At 38.3% G+C, this 15,624-nt stretch overlaps 1 protein-coding gene across 1 annotated transcript in view; it reads right to left on the bottom strand.

Moving 5' to 3' along the window:
• Positions 1-15,624, bottom strand: part of otog (otogelin) — a 235,636-nt gene that overhangs the window by 24,694 nt on the left and 195,318 nt on the right. Inside the window, exons 38-43 of the mRNA XM_063063100.1 lie at positions 13,569-13,673; positions 7,146-7,332; positions 6,134-6,354; positions 3,119-3,257; positions 2,004-2,195; positions 1,607-1,819 (exon numbers count right to left, since the gene is read on the bottom strand). Of these exons, the coding sequence (XP_062919170.1) occupies positions 1,607-1,819; positions 2,004-2,195; positions 3,119-3,257; positions 6,134-6,354; positions 7,146-7,332; positions 13,569-13,673 (1,057 nt within the window). The remainder of the gene's footprint in view (positions 1-1,606; positions 1,820-2,003; positions 2,196-3,118; positions 3,258-6,133; positions 6,355-7,145; positions 7,333-13,568; positions 13,674-15,624) is intronic.

Below are 15,624 nucleotides of genomic sequence, written 5' to 3'. Positions count from 1 at the left end.
AGTGTGAAAATTAGCAATGGACAATCACACCAGAAATGAACGGCAAATTAATTGAAATGAAATTAGACACTGGTTTGGCTGTTCCAATCATTCCACAAAATGAGTTTGAACAGCACTTTAAACATACTAAACTGAAGCCTGCAGATATTCAACTAAGAACTTATACTGGAGAAAAGATAACTCCTGTGAGAATGACATCGGTAATAGTGAAATACAACAACCAACAAGCCACATTGAGCCTGGGTAAAAATGGAGGACATGCATTGGGGGATGTGGGTGGCTGAGACAACTACAACTTGATTGGCGATCCAGTCACCATTTACATGCCACCTCCCCTGCAATGAAACGATGGAAAGTGAATTAAGAAATGTAGTGGGTGATGCCGCAACGATCTCCATGCTGAACACTATGAACCGTTGCCCAACAGAGAACAAACAAGTGTTAGTGCCAACCTTTCTGCCTCTGGTTGGAAAGCATATTGGACCAAGGAGGGACCATGCTGCTCAGAGGAGGCATGAAAGTGATGAAAGCGGTGGTCTGACTGTAACAGTTTTTCTTGACGACTTATCTATGAAAGCTTCTGATATTGTAAATCAGACAGTTACTTGCAAAATGTGGCTTGGTTTTAAGCTGGAAGAGAGTTCAACAAGCTTCAGAAAAGATGCAAACATTTGGCTTTTGTGAGTATAAGGCACCAGAATCAACTCTGTGTGCATTAAGGTTATTGCATGAACTTCAAGTGGGAGACAAAAAGCTGCTTGTAAAAGTAGAAGCAAAGACCAAATCCCATATGGATGAATGGAAGGCCAATAGGAAGCAGCTAACAGAAGGATCAGATCTTTAAGGGAGCAATAGAAGGATTAAGAAGAGAATACTCCAGTGAACTAAATACACCTTCCCAAGATCAAGATGTACAAACTAGAAGAAGAAAAAGGAGGAAAGAGATGGAGAGAAATGATGTGAATGAGAAAGAGAAAGGTATGAGAGAGAGAAGGAATGTGAAAAAGGAAAAGAAAGGGATCTCAGTAAATCCAGAGAGAGAAAAGGAGAAGTAGGGTATCCTGAGCTGTCAGAACCACTTCCTGCAGTCTCAGAGTCAACTCCTACAACCACCACAGAGGATGCCCTAGGCCTTATGACTGTTTCACAGCCACATGTATCATCTGCCAAGCAGAGTAATCCCCCTTGTCAGTAAAGACATTACCTCACAAGAGTAAGAAAATTTCCACAGTGATTAAATCTTCAGGCCTGAATGGAACAATTTAAAATTCACTATGCTGAGGATGATTGTATATAGTATTAGTATATACTGTGTATATAGTTGAGATGCATTCCATATTGAGTTGTTTATAAATAAGTGGGGAGGAGTGTTGTGTATTTAATATTTTAATAATATTTGAGTAATCTTGTATATATTTTGTTAATTAAGCATTTGCATTAATTTAAATAATTATGGGTTATATGTAAAAATACATTAATTGTATACATCATCATACTACCATGTGATATGTGCACACCTCATATAAAGTAAACTAGAAGCTACACTGTATTTACAGACTCTCATCTTCGTATGAATTAATTTAAAGTTACAAAACATAACACTTACCACATATTTTCTCAGGGCAGCAGCTCTTATCACCAGCTAGACTAACTACCACTTCCCCAGAATGATGACAAACTGGTTCGGGAATAGCTGAACAGTTGTGATCAACAGTAACAATGGTTCCATTCTCCAGACACTGATACATACAGCATCCATCCAATGATGCACTCCACGTCTCCCCAGCGGCATGAGGAAGTCCCCAGCTATCGGTGCAAGCTGAAAAGTATAAAGTACACTGAATGTCCTTTAGCGATATATATTCCTGGATGATAACTGGTACACCTGAAGCCCTGAGCCATCTATTATGTTTGATGCTGTGTTAATTTAGAATGAATAAAAATGTTGTAAAATTTGGGGTCTAATTCTTCACAGTTAGATATTATATAGAAGTCTGGCGTACCACATTTTGCCTCAGGTATACACAGGGTGGAGTCAAGGCGATGGAGAATAGATCCTTCAGGACAGACACAACCTTCACTCATGATAGAACATGACACATCTTCTGATGGGAAGAAAATCCTGTTCTGGCATGTCTTTGCTTCACAGGTCAGTACACAAGCTTGGTATATCATATTCGGAGGACATGTGAATGCTGAAAAAAATAGGGGAAACATTAAATATGATTCTAATTGTTTATTAGGCACTATAATAAGTCAACCTATAGCCAAGTTAGTGATGATCCCCTCTGTTAGACTGCTTGAAATAACTTATTTTTCATTCTTTCTACTTCTCTTCTAATATTTATATATCTGGGCTCTTGTAATGCTACTGTGTCACTTAATTTCTTTTGGAATCAGTGAAGTATCTACCTATTTATCTTATTTATTCTGAAAATTAAGAACAGGCTGACAGTTCTATCTTGTATTAAGAAAATTGGTAACTTTTTCACAATAAATCTGCTTTTCCTTAACTTCGCAAGGACTAATTTAAAATTCGTTTTCTTCCAAAGCAAAACACATGAAATGCTAGAGGAACTCAGCAGGTCAGGCAGCACTCACGGAAATGAATAGATTATCGACTGCTTATTCATTTCCAACAACTGCTGCCTGACCTACAGAGTTCCTTCAGCATTTTGTGTTGTTGTTTTGGATTTCCAGCATCTGCAGACTTTCTCGTGTTTGTATTTTTAGTTTTCCTCCATCTTCTTTGAAACAAAATAGAAATTTTCCCTCTCTCGCTCTCTTAGCCCATTCACATTTTCTCTTTGTTTTTCTTTCCGTAACAAAAGTAAATATTCATTTTTTTCTTCTTTTATTTTTGTTGCTTGTTTATCTTTTACTTTAACTGGTGAACACCACTGGGCTGAGTCTCAAGCCTCCCAGACTGGGCTTGCCAACATCAACTTGAAATTCTGAAGAGGTCCAATTAATATTGGGGATATTATAAATATAATGAGGTGCAACATATCAACAAATCTGAACCTAATACTTCCAAATGGGCTTTATTCTCCATCTGGATGTGTTTCAGTGGTCACACAGCTATGCTATGTCATTTTATCTAAACAGTGCTACTTACAGCAATAATCTGGTTTCCGCCACTCAAGGCAAATATTGAACTTATTACACAGTGCCACGTACGCGCTCAAGGCAGAACAATGGTTTTGCACAAGTAACGAATCACGAATCCAGAGTTCGCAAAACATTTCTGGGGAAACCTGGGACCAAAAGATGAATTAAATCTTTATGAGAATTCTATTAAAAAAATTCACAATGGAGTACAGGATGAATACAATGCATCTTAAATTGAGACTTTTGTTTATTTTTGTTATCAAGAAAGCAAATAGAATGTTGGCCTTCATTGCTAGAGGGTAAGGATTTAAGCGCAGGGAGGTTATGCTACAACTGTACTGTCCATGTGTACTGGTAAGGCCACACCTGGAGTATTGTGTGCAGTTCTGGTCTCCTTACTTGAAGAAAGATACCGTGACTTTGAGTTGAAGTAGAGAAGGTTCATCAAGTTGATTACAGAGATGAGGGGATTAATCTGTGAGGAGAGATTGAGTCACCTGGGACTTGTACATTCAGAAGAATGAGGGGGAATCTTACAGAAACGTGAAAGGGATAAGATAGAGGCAGGAAAGTTGTTTCTTCTAATAAGTGCAGCTAGAACTATAGGACATAGGTTCAAGATTAATTTTCTTGGGAGCTCTTAGAGATACAGCCTGGAAACAGGCCTTTCAGACCCGTTGAACTCACGCAGCCCAATTACACCCAAATGACTAATTAACCTACTAACCTGTACATCTTTGGAATGTGGAGGGAGACCAGAGCACCCGGAGGAACCCACATGTTTATCGGGATAAAACTCCTTACAGGCAGCAGCGGAATTCAACTTGGATTGCTGCTGCTGTATTAGTGTTGCACTAATTGCTATGCTACCGTGCTACCCAATCTTTTTAGGAAGAAAAGATTTAGTATGGAGATGAAGAGGAACTGTTTTTCCCAGAAAGTAGTGAATCTGTGGAATTCTCTGCTCAGGGAAGCAGGGAACTTCATTTAATTTATTTAAGAGATGGTTAGCTGGATTTTTAAAGAACAGGGAAATTAAGAGTTTTGAGGTAAAAGCAGGTAAATGAACCTAAGTCCATGGCAAGAGAAGCCATGATATTTTTGAATGGCAGAGCAGGCTCAACAGGCCAGATGGCCGACTCCTGCTCTGATTTCTTATGTTCTTCTATAAATTCACTCAAAATGTAACTGTTTATCAAGACACAACAATTTCATCTACAATCATATAAGCAGGTATGCAGAACTGAGGGCAAAATAAATATGATTGATAAATAAAAGTGGCGTTCACATAAGGAAAAAAGTAAATTTTAAAATGACCTAAAAAGTGGGAAGAAATTAGCTAGATTGAACATTTGGCAATGAAATCTGAAATAATAGATTATGAATGGCAAAATAAGAAGCGACGCAAAACGAATGAAACAACTTTAAAGGAGAGACAGTTAAAGACTGGTAAGTGCAACTTTTTAAAAGTGGTAAGACATCCTATAAAGCTGTTCTAGAGAAAGGGAGATTCTTATAATTAGAGTTAGAGTCACAGAGAATTAAAACAAGGAAGTTATACCATATATTTATCATAAAATAATGATTCTCAAATGGATTTTTCCATCCAATTCTTGCTGCAGACTTTAGAAGGAATGATAAGGTCTTAAAAAGAATGCAGAAAATATTGCTGAGTGCAGGTCGGTGGGACCAGGTGAGAGTAAGAGTTCAGCACAAACTAGAAGGGCCGAGATGGTTATATGGTTATTAACAAGATTTGTATTAGGAAAGAAAGTGTTTAGTTACACAGAGACAAGAGTCATCCTAGTTTATCTTAACAATAGATGCCAATAATGTTGAACCAAAATTCCATCATGACTTTATATGCTTAGTGGACCACTTCATTAATTTTCAGATGCTGATATATTTTGAATATAGTTTTAGACAAGTAGCATCCGGGTAAATACACGAGGCTTCTCTTTTTCACATAACTACAGAAACAATAAACATAGGAAGAAGGTGGCAACATAATAAAGATTAGCTCTCCCTCCTTAATAACAGAATTATATATGCACATTTTCATAATACAATCATATTTTACAGCTATTTGCTGTAATATATTTTCTGCATTCTATTTGCTGCACACTTATTATATAAAGAATCATCTGAGGCTATTTCTTATCACCTGTTTCTATCAAAAGATACAGTAGCTACAATGAAATCTGGCTTTTAACTGAAGCTCTACAGGTTTCCTCATGAGCACAGTGCTTAAAATAAAAAGATGCAGTAAGGACACACGAAATCACTTAAAAAAGGTACATTGTTCATATAGGGATATTTCATCAATGCAATGGAGACTTGGAGATGAAGGCTTTTTTGATCAAGCAGAATATCATGTCAAAGAGAATGAAACAATTTGGGAAAGGCTAATGATTGTTTTACTTTACAGATGCAAGAAGAGAAATAGTCAGCACAAGAAAAGCAAAAAGAACACAAAAAAATGACTGAAAAAATAAGTAAGGTCAAAATTCGCTTTCTTCTCTATTCGGACCCAAGTATTAACTATTAATTGCACCTGCGGCAGGAATGGAATTTGAAAAGGGGCAGAATAGAGCAGTGGCTGCTGGACAGAATGAAAACCACAATCGCGCAATACAAGTTCCCTCCTTCCTTCCTTTATAATGATCATCAGAAAATACTATGTAGCTGGATAAAGGAAGTGAATGCTAATTTGCAAAACAAGCATCCAGTACCTTAAGGAAGAACTCAATGAATAGGAATTACAAATACAGCTCCTGTTCCAATATAAATAGATGCCTACAGAAAATTAGCTGAAGATTGTGTTGATAGAAATGTAATCAGAATTTTGAAAGAAATGTTCAATAAGAAGACAAAATAAGGTTAGAAGAATTCAGTAGTGATAATGCAAGTGGTGGAAATGTTAAGTGATGAATGAGATGTAAGCACAAAAGGAATATCACATCATTCATATGGAGTAAGGTTGACTCTTGGGAAATTAAAACTAATTTCTGAAGCTACTTACTTGTGAATGGCAGGGGGCAAAAGACTCATTCTGGAGCATCTTGAAGCACTCAGAGCAATTACTTGTAGAACAATTGACCTCAAGAACCCGGCTCATCTTCATACCAGTCTCTGTACTAGTCACCCTCCAATCTTCAACAAAGATCACTGGATCATCGTCTTTATTAAGAACTGTGCCATTTTTCAAAGTTAAGTCATTTGATGGGTTTCCATCACAATAGCCTATAAATATATAAGAAAATATCACCTCAACAAGTTAATATGAAACTTTATGGCAAACCCCATAATGAAAATAGAAAGAATATTGTTTTCTGTATATTTGGGACAATGAGGTGGTGTTATACTTGAGATCAATAAACTATTTCATTTAAGAGTCTTCTCTTCAAAAAGGTAAACTTAATACTTAGTATTTTCTTAAAATTAAAACTCATGTGGCACCATGGTAGCATAGTGGTTAAGCAACTCTACTACAACTCAAGGCATTGGAGTTTAGAGCTGAACTCCAGTGCTATCTGAAAAGAGTTTCTACATTCTCCCTGTGACCGCATGGGTTTCCTCCAGGAGCATTCATTTTCCTCCCACAGTCCAAAGGTGTACCAGTTAGTAAATTAGTTAGTCATTGTAAATCATTCTGTGATTAGGCTAGAGTTAAGTAAGTTGGTTGCTGGGCACCGCAGCTCATTGGGCTAGAAGAGCCTGTTCTGCACCGTATCGCAAATAAATAAATGAAAATATTTATTCCCTGCTGTGGGCTTCTAGCACTGACCTCTTGCTTCCACCAACTACCCAGAAATGTGGGTCTCAGGCAAGATTTCAGCATTTGCAAGAGTTGGTTTTTTATGTCCCCCAATGCATGGCTCACTTCAGATCTTATACGCATTGTAATCACACTTCAAATACTGGGTCAGGATTATTATAATATGCAGTAAAGTGCTTTTACTCCTTTTGTCTCTTTGTGCTAAAATTTAATCTAAGACTTTCTAAACAATTTAAGGTAATCAATGTTTACATACCGCATAATCCCAAAGTAGCTAACTTTTTATTGGGGGTTCCAGTGTCGATAACCATAATCCCTGTGCTATGAAACCACTGCATGCTGATACCAGCTGGAGTCAGGATTGTGAACATACTCCCGGTGTCTATGATCTCAAAATCATATCTTCGGAATGGAGTGTAGCCTGACTTTGAATTAATGGTTAACTACAACAAACAAAAATAAAACTTGAGTTTATACACAACTCAATAAAAAAATTAATTTATTAAATATAAAATATATGATAAGATTGTAAAAATTTGTTAATAAAATTCCACATCGTCTTGAAATTCAGGACATACTTCTTTTTTAAAAAGAATCTGTCTAATAATTTATATTTGATGATGTAGAATCAGGCATGTCATTTCAACAACCATGTGAAGTACTTGTAGGTTAACACAGCATTGCCAATTTTCCTCTCAGTTTTATTTCCATGCAGCTCAGATATTGCTGTTTAAGAAGAGTGCATAACCTTGTAAGAGTGACTTATGAATTTATGCCAGGGATTTGCTTAATATTTCCACCATCTGTACGAAGAAGAACCTGACCTTCACTCAGCCTCTCTTAATCTGCTGAATGAAGTTTCAACCAGATAATATGTCCATTCTAAGTGTGACACAAAAAGCACCCAAGACCTTGGGGAAGATACAAAAAAAATTCTGGACTTCCAGGGACTTCACACATCTGAAGAGGCTAACGAGTTGGGGATATTATTTTTAAAACAAAGAAGATTAAGGACACATTTGATTGAGGTTTCAATATTATGAGGCCTTTGATAGAAATGGTAATAAGAGGGCAGAGATTTAAAATAATTGGTTAGAACAAGGTCAAGTGGGAATAAAGACAATGTTGTATGTATTGACTTGCTAAGATCTACAATTCACATTTTTTTTTAAGTTTGGAAGGGAGATGTTTTGTAGAACGATGAAACAAACCAGGGCTAATTGGATAATGATATTAGGATGTGCTTCTACTTCACGGAACCTTTTTGAGCATTTTAACATTGAGAAAAGAAGTCCAAATGTAGCAACTTTAAGAGCACTGTGAATACTTATCTTATATTTTTAAATAAAAAGCACAGCACGAGTAGGTTACATGGTTGGCACAACATTGTGAGCTGAAGGGCATGTAATGTGCCGTAGATTTTTATGCTCTTTGTTCTATGACGATGATGTAAGACTATGAAAGAGAAGTGGGGGAGGAAGCCGTCAGTGTAGGGTTACCCTATGGTCATTTCTCTCTGCAACAGTATACCCTTTGGATACTGCTGGGGGACGACCTATGTGGGCACAGCAGGAGCAGCCAGGCCAGTGGCACTGTGGCCAGCTCTGAGGCTCAATAGAGAAGCATAAACTCAGGCAGAGCAGTAGCGGTAGCAGACTCGATAGATTAAGGAATGGACAGCAGATTCTGTGGCTGCAAAACAGAAATCCGGATGGTGCTCTGCCTACCAGGTGCTAGGGTTCAGGATGTCTCAGAGAGGCTGCAGAAGATCCTCAAAAAGGAGGGTGAGCAGCCAGAGGTCATGGTGCACGTTGGCACCAATGACTGAGGTGGAAAGGGGGAAGAGGTCCTGCGCAGTGAGTATAGGGAGTTTGGGAAGAGGCTGAAGCGCAGGATCTCCAACGTAGTGATCTCTGGATTACTGCCACTACCACGTGATAGTCAGCACAGGGGTAGGATGATGGTACAGATGAATAAGTGACTGAGGATGTGGTGCAGGGGGCAGGGTTTCAGATTTCCAGATCATTTGGATCTCTTCCGGGGAAGGTATGACCTGTACAAACAAGGATGGGTTACACTTGAACAGGAGTGGGACCAGCTTCCTTGAGGGCAGGTTTGCTGAAGCTGTTGAGGAGGGTTTAAACTAAGTTGGCAGCGGGAGTGGAACTGGAGTGATGAGGCTGAGGAGGGGGCAGTTGGTATACAAGTCAATGCAGTGTGCAGTGAGTCTGTGAGGAAGAACAGGTAGGCGATACAGCAAAATTGCAGCCAGTGGGATGAGATGACGTGTAACGTGGGGCCAAAATCAAAAAGAATGAAGGTGTTATATTTGATACATGCAGTATATGGAATAATTAGATAGTCTCGTAGTGCAGTTAGAGATTGGCAGGTATGTCATTCTGGGCATCACTCAATCATAACTGAAAGAAGATCATAGTTGAGAACTTAACATCCGAGGATATAACTTGTATTGAAAGGACTGGCAGGAAGGCATTGGGGTGGCTCTGTTGGTTTAAGAAAAATGAAATCAAATCATCAGAAAGAGGTGACATAGGATCAGAAGATGTAGAATCCTTGTGGGTAGTGTTACAAATTGCATGGGTAAAACGAGTCTGATAGGAGTTATAAACAGGTCCCCGAACAGCAGCCAGGATGTCGGATATAAGTTTAAATGAGAAATAGAAAAGGCATGTAATAAGGTCAATGTTACAATTGTCATGGGGGATTTCAATATGCACATAGATTTGGAAAATCAGGTTAGTGCTGGATACCAAGAAAGGGATTTGTAGAATGCCTATGAGCTAGCTTTTTTGAGCAACTTGTGATTGAGCTCAGTAGGGGAAAGGCAATTCTGGATTGGGTGTTGTGTAGTGAACCAGATTCGATAAGAGAGCTTAAGGTAAAGGGACTCTTGGGAAGCAGTGATTATAATATGATAGAATTCTCCCTGAGTTTTGAAAGGGAGAAGATAAAGTCAGCTATATCATTATTACAATGGAGTAAATAGAATTACAGATGTGGGAGAGAGGAGCTGGCCAAAGTTGATTGAAAGAGGACTCTAGCAGGGATGACGGCAGAGCAGCAATGGCTGGAGTTTCTGGGGCAATTCAGAAGGCATGGGGTAGATACACACCAAAGATGAAGAAGTATTCTTAAGTGAGGATGAGGCAACCATGGCTGACAAGAGAGGGCATATAATATAGCAAAAATTAGTGGCAAGTTACACTCTTAAAGCAACAGAGAGACACTAAACAAAATCATGAGGAGAGAAAAGATGAAATTTGAAGGTAAGTTAGCCAATATTATCAAAGAAATGACCGACCAACTTAATAAGCATTTTGTGTCAGTCTTTACTGCAGTTTGCCAAAAATTCAAGACAGTCAGGGGGCAGACCATCTTGAATAGCAGTGTAGTTGCTATAAGTAAGCAGAAAGTGTTTGGGAAGCTGAAAGATCTGCAGGTAGCCTGGACCAGACCAACTACACTACAGGATTCTGAAAGAGGTAGCTGAAGAGATTGTTGAGGTACAGTACTAGTAATGATCTTTCAAGAATCACTAGATTCTGGAATGGAATGAAAGTTGCAGATGTCACTCCAATCTTTAAAAAGGGAGAGAGGCAGAAGAAAGGAAATTATAGGACTGTAAACCTGACTTCAGTGGTTGGGATGATGTTGGAGTCTAACATTACTGATGAGGTTTCAGGATACTTGAAGGCACGTGATAAAGTCAGCTAAAGACAGCATGGTTTTGTTAAGTCTGCTGGAGTTCTTTGTGGAAATAACAGGTAGGATCATCAAAGGAGAGTCAGTGGATGCTGCTTACTTGGATTTTGTGCAGGCATTTGACAAGGTGCCACACATAGGCTGCTTAACAAGATAATAGCCACAAGAAAGATACTAGCATAAATAGATGATTGGCTGACTTGCGGGAGGCAAAGTGTCTGAATAAAAGGGGGATATTCTGATTAGCTGCTAGTGACTAGTGGTGTTCTGCAGGGGTCGGAAAAGGGACCAATTCTTTTCACATTATATGTCAATGATTTGGATGATGGAATTTATGCCCTTGTAATCAAGTTTGCAGACGTACAAAGATAGGTGGAGGGGCTGGTAGTGCTGAGGAAGCAGGGAGTCTGCAGAAAGACTTGGACAGATTGGGAGAATGGGCAAAGAGGTGGCAGATGGAATATAACGTAGGGAAGTGTATGGTCATGCACTTTGGTAGCAGGAAAAAAGGCACAGACTATTTTCTAAATTGGAGGAAATTCAAAAATCAGAAATGCAAAAGGACCTGGGAGTCCTCGTGCAGTATTTTCTAAAGTTTAACTTGCAGGTTGAGTCAGTGGTAAGGAAGGCAAATATAATGTTAACATTCCTTTTGAGAGGACTAGAATATAATAGCAAGAGTCCTTTCCAGGACACTCCTAATGTCCTCCTTCTTCAAAAAACAGATGTCTCTTCCTCCACCATTAATGCTGCTCTCACTGGCATCTCTTCTATTTCTCAAATATTCGTGTTCACCCCATCTTCCCGCCACCTTAACAGTGATAGTTCGTCTTGTCCTTACCTACCACCCCAAGAGCCTTTGCATCCAACACATCATTCTCCACAACTTCCACCATCTCCAAAGAGATTCTACCACCAAACACATCTTTATCTCCCCACCTCTCTCTGCTTTCGACAGGGATAACTCCCTCCATGATTCCCTTGTCCATTCGTTTCTCCCCACTAGTCTTCCTCTTGGCACTTAAAGTATCCTTGCAAGCGGCCAAAGTGCTAATCCCACCCACTCACTTCCTCCTTCACTTCCATTCAGTGCCCAAAATAATCCGGCCAAGTGAGGCAGTACTTCATCTGTGAACCTGCTGGGGTTGTTCACCTTCCAGTGCTCCCATTGCGGCCTCCTCTACATCGGTGAGACCTGTCGTAAATTGTGAAACTGCATTGTCAAGCACATCCGCTCCATTCACCAAAAGTGGAACTTCCGGTGGCCCAATATTTTTAATTCCTATTCCCATTCCATTCCAACATGTCGGTCCACGGCCTCCTCTTGTGCCTTGATAAAGCCACCCTCAGGATGGAGGAGTAACACATTATATCTGTTCGGATAGCCTCCAACTATCAATCTCTCCTTCCAGAAAAAATTTCCCACCACCCTCCATTTTTTCTTCTACACCCCACTCTGGCATCTTACCTCTTCTCACCTGCCTATCAACTCCCCTGGTGTCCCTCCTCCTTCCCTTTCTCCTGTGGTCCATTCTCCTCTCCCATCAGATTCCTTCCTCTCCCGAGCTTGACCTCTCCTACCCGCCTGGCTTCACCGATCACCTTCCAGCTATCCTCCTTCCCCCACCCCCCCACCATTTTATTCTGGCATCGTCCCCCTTACTTTCCAGTCCTGAAGAAGGGTATCGGCCTGAAAAGTTGACAGCTTGTTCATAATCTTGTATGCTGCCTGGCCTGCCGAGCTCCTCCAGCATTTTGTGTGTGTTGCTTTGGATTTCCAACATTTGCAGAATTTCTTGCGTTTGTGATAAAAGAGCAAGGTTGTGATGCGGGTGCATTGTTTAGACCACACTTGGAGTACTGTGAGCAGTTTGGGACACCTTATCTGAAAAAAAGATGTGCTGGCACTGGAGATGGTCCCAAGGAGGCTCACGAGAATGATTTCAGGAAATGAAAGGATGAATATATGAGAAGTGTTTGATGGCTCTGGGCCTTTACTCACTGTAGTTTAGAAGAATGAGGGTGATCTCATTGAAACCTGTCGAATATTGAAAGGCCTAGACAAGATTGGATGTGGAGAGAATGGTTCCTACAGTAGGCAAATCTAGGACTAGAGGATATAAAATAGAGAGATGTCCATCTAGATCAGAGATGTGAATCTCAGAGGGTGGTGAATCTTTGGAATTGATTGCCATAAACTGCTGTGGAGGCCAGGTTACTGAGAATATTCAAAGTGGAGATTGATATGTTCTTGGTTAGTTTTAGTGTCAAAGATCACAGGGAGAGGGCAGAAGATTGGGGATCAGAGTGATTATAAATCAACCATGCTGAAATAGCGGAGAAGGCTTAATGGGCCGAGTGGCCTAATTCTGCTCCTATATCTTATGGTCTTATGGAGTATGACATAAAGGAAAATCATTACAACCCTTATAAAATAACAGCCATCTTTTTTTAAATCTGTACAAAATGCATGACTTTCATATTGTTCAAATCAGTTGGGACAACATATGAAAAGACAATAAGAAAATGAACTACTAATTAAAAACTCAATGAAGATGAGGAAGATGTTTGTAACTAGTTTTAGATTGGTTTTATCATGATAATTTCATTGATAGAATTAATATTAAATTTCCAAGAATATTTCCCTTTATGCCAAACAAGAATAAGTTGTAAATGCTACTCAGAGTTTAATATAGCTAGAAGCTCATTGATAAATATTTCTGCAGTATCAGATAAGAATTATCCTATTCCTGACGGCATTTTTAATATTTATGAACCAAGACATACCCAGATTAGTACACTCTACGCACTACAATGTAGCCCATAATTAGTATTGATATTTATTAACATGAATTGTAGCTTTGCAATTGCATTAAATGAAAGAATAATGAAGAAATTCAGGAGAACATGAGGATGAATCATGTAACTAAACGTAAATTAAAGATGGTGAACTTACCCTTCTGTTCTGCTGGTCAACAATGACAACGTTTGATCCATGAGTTATATTAAGCATGGTGAGGCAGAGGTAGCTGGAGTTCACTTGAGGTTGGATCATTGTGGTCTGATTAGAAAGAAACAAGATGATTAATCACCAACCTGTATTGCACACAATAACAAAATGATTTCAATTAACATTCAATGCTTATTCTCCTGATAGTTTTGCTCTTCAGACTGAAAGTTTATAAGAATTATTGAGTACCTCTGGAATAATTCCATATTTTGTGAGGGCCTACTTTCTAAATCAAATCGATACACACTTTCAGTGTCTTGTTGAGCCTCTCCACAACTTGTAACCACAGGGTATTGCTTCAACTTAAAATCCACAGAACTGTCAGCTTCAGAAGCATAATATCAAGTTCACGTTGTCAGGACCAGTATGTATGTAAGTAGTTCAATATAGAAACGCATCTGACTAAGAAAAGTGATTTTTACCACCAAAATATCGTTCTGTATTAATTGGAATAAAAAATTAAATATGCTTTATTAACTACCATATTTTTGCTGTACTAGTTTTATGTCATCTAGGCCTCATGCTTAATTTTCAAAGTTATGATAATGTTTTCGTATTCTTTGCAACAAATGTCACACCTTAACCAGTCTCAGAATGTCATTTAAATACACAGATATTCTAAGATGAACAAATAGTACCTCCTATCTAGCCTAATTATTTTTCTTTTAAAACATTCTCTTAAAAGTTCATTATTCTCTGTGCTTCTGTTACTAACTGTGAGCAAGTTCCAGCAGTGAAGCATTCCTGTAATCCTAGACCTCAATAATTTTCAAAATTTTAGCAAATTACAAAATGAGAGATGCAGACTATTGTATTCTGTGTACAGAATACTGTGACTTTTTTTATATAATGTTTGAGTTACTAGTTTTGTCAGTAGCTTATCAAGAATGCCCCAGAGTGAGAAATGCATAATAACACCACTTATAAGATCAGAGTAAGGCTCAACGATGACCAAATGTTTGGAAATTCACACCATTAGAACAATTGCAGACCTATATAAAATACTGGTTGAAATGTAAATGAAGTTTACCTACAAGCAGCGTGCAAACAAACAAAGTAAAAATTTTTTGGATGTCATCCTTCAGGAGGAATTTATCTCTAGTCTGACTGTAACTGCTTGCGTCAGTAGATTGGTAAATGGAACAGAAGATCTTGTTGTGCACCCACTAACTTCACCTAAAGGCATTGAATTTTTTCCATGATTACTTAGTAAACTTTTGCAGTAATTAAATCATCCCTTCCAAAATACATAAATATATAAGATACTAGAAATGTAATTTGTTGCTATGAAAGGATTTTTAAAATTATTTTATCAACTGTCTATCAAACACATAAACACACATTTAAATTTTCTCTGAAACAATCTTCAGAGAAATTCTAGACCGAATGAATAGCTGCTATCAGATTTAAAATTCATAAGTTCTTCCTACTAGAAGACCCCAAATAATATTCACAGCTTTGCAAATTTGCAATCATTAGAAATTATGCTGAACATCGAACATAAATACAGTAGTCGTTTTTTTTCGGCTATTAAGTCTACGTGATAGGCCAAAAGCCTATCAAGCCTATCAAAGGTCAAATTCTGAATGAGTCAGGTCTGGCTTTTAGGTAATCAAAAGAGACAAACCTAATACAAAATTAGCAAAATAATTTTTGAATATCAATTCAGTAGCTTGGAGCTCCTATTTTAAGCTTTTTGTTAGAGCCGAGCAATGAAACTTCAGTAATTTGCTACAAATTACATAGTTCTATTTAAATGCAATTATAAGAATGTGTTTTACCAAGATAGATTAGATGAAGGGGGACTTAGTAGCAAATAGTTTAAACAAAATATGAAGCCTGTATAATAAACTGTGTGGATGTATATGATTTAGTTAAAGGCTTCACATTTTTTCTCATGGCAAAGTATCAAACATCCTGTCTCTTTCCACAAATATTATTAGTAGATGCATTTTAATAATCAGGACCTCCTTCAAACAGTTTTGATACATTATATCTGTGT

Source organism: Mobula hypostoma, chromosome 11, assembly GCF_963921235.1.
Source record: "Mobula hypostoma chromosome 11, sMobHyp1.1, whole genome shotgun sequence".
NCBI lineage: Eukaryota > Metazoa > Chordata > Chondrichthyes > Myliobatiformes > Myliobatidae > Mobula > Mobula hypostoma.
This window is presented reverse-complemented; position numbering and strand designations above follow the sequence as displayed.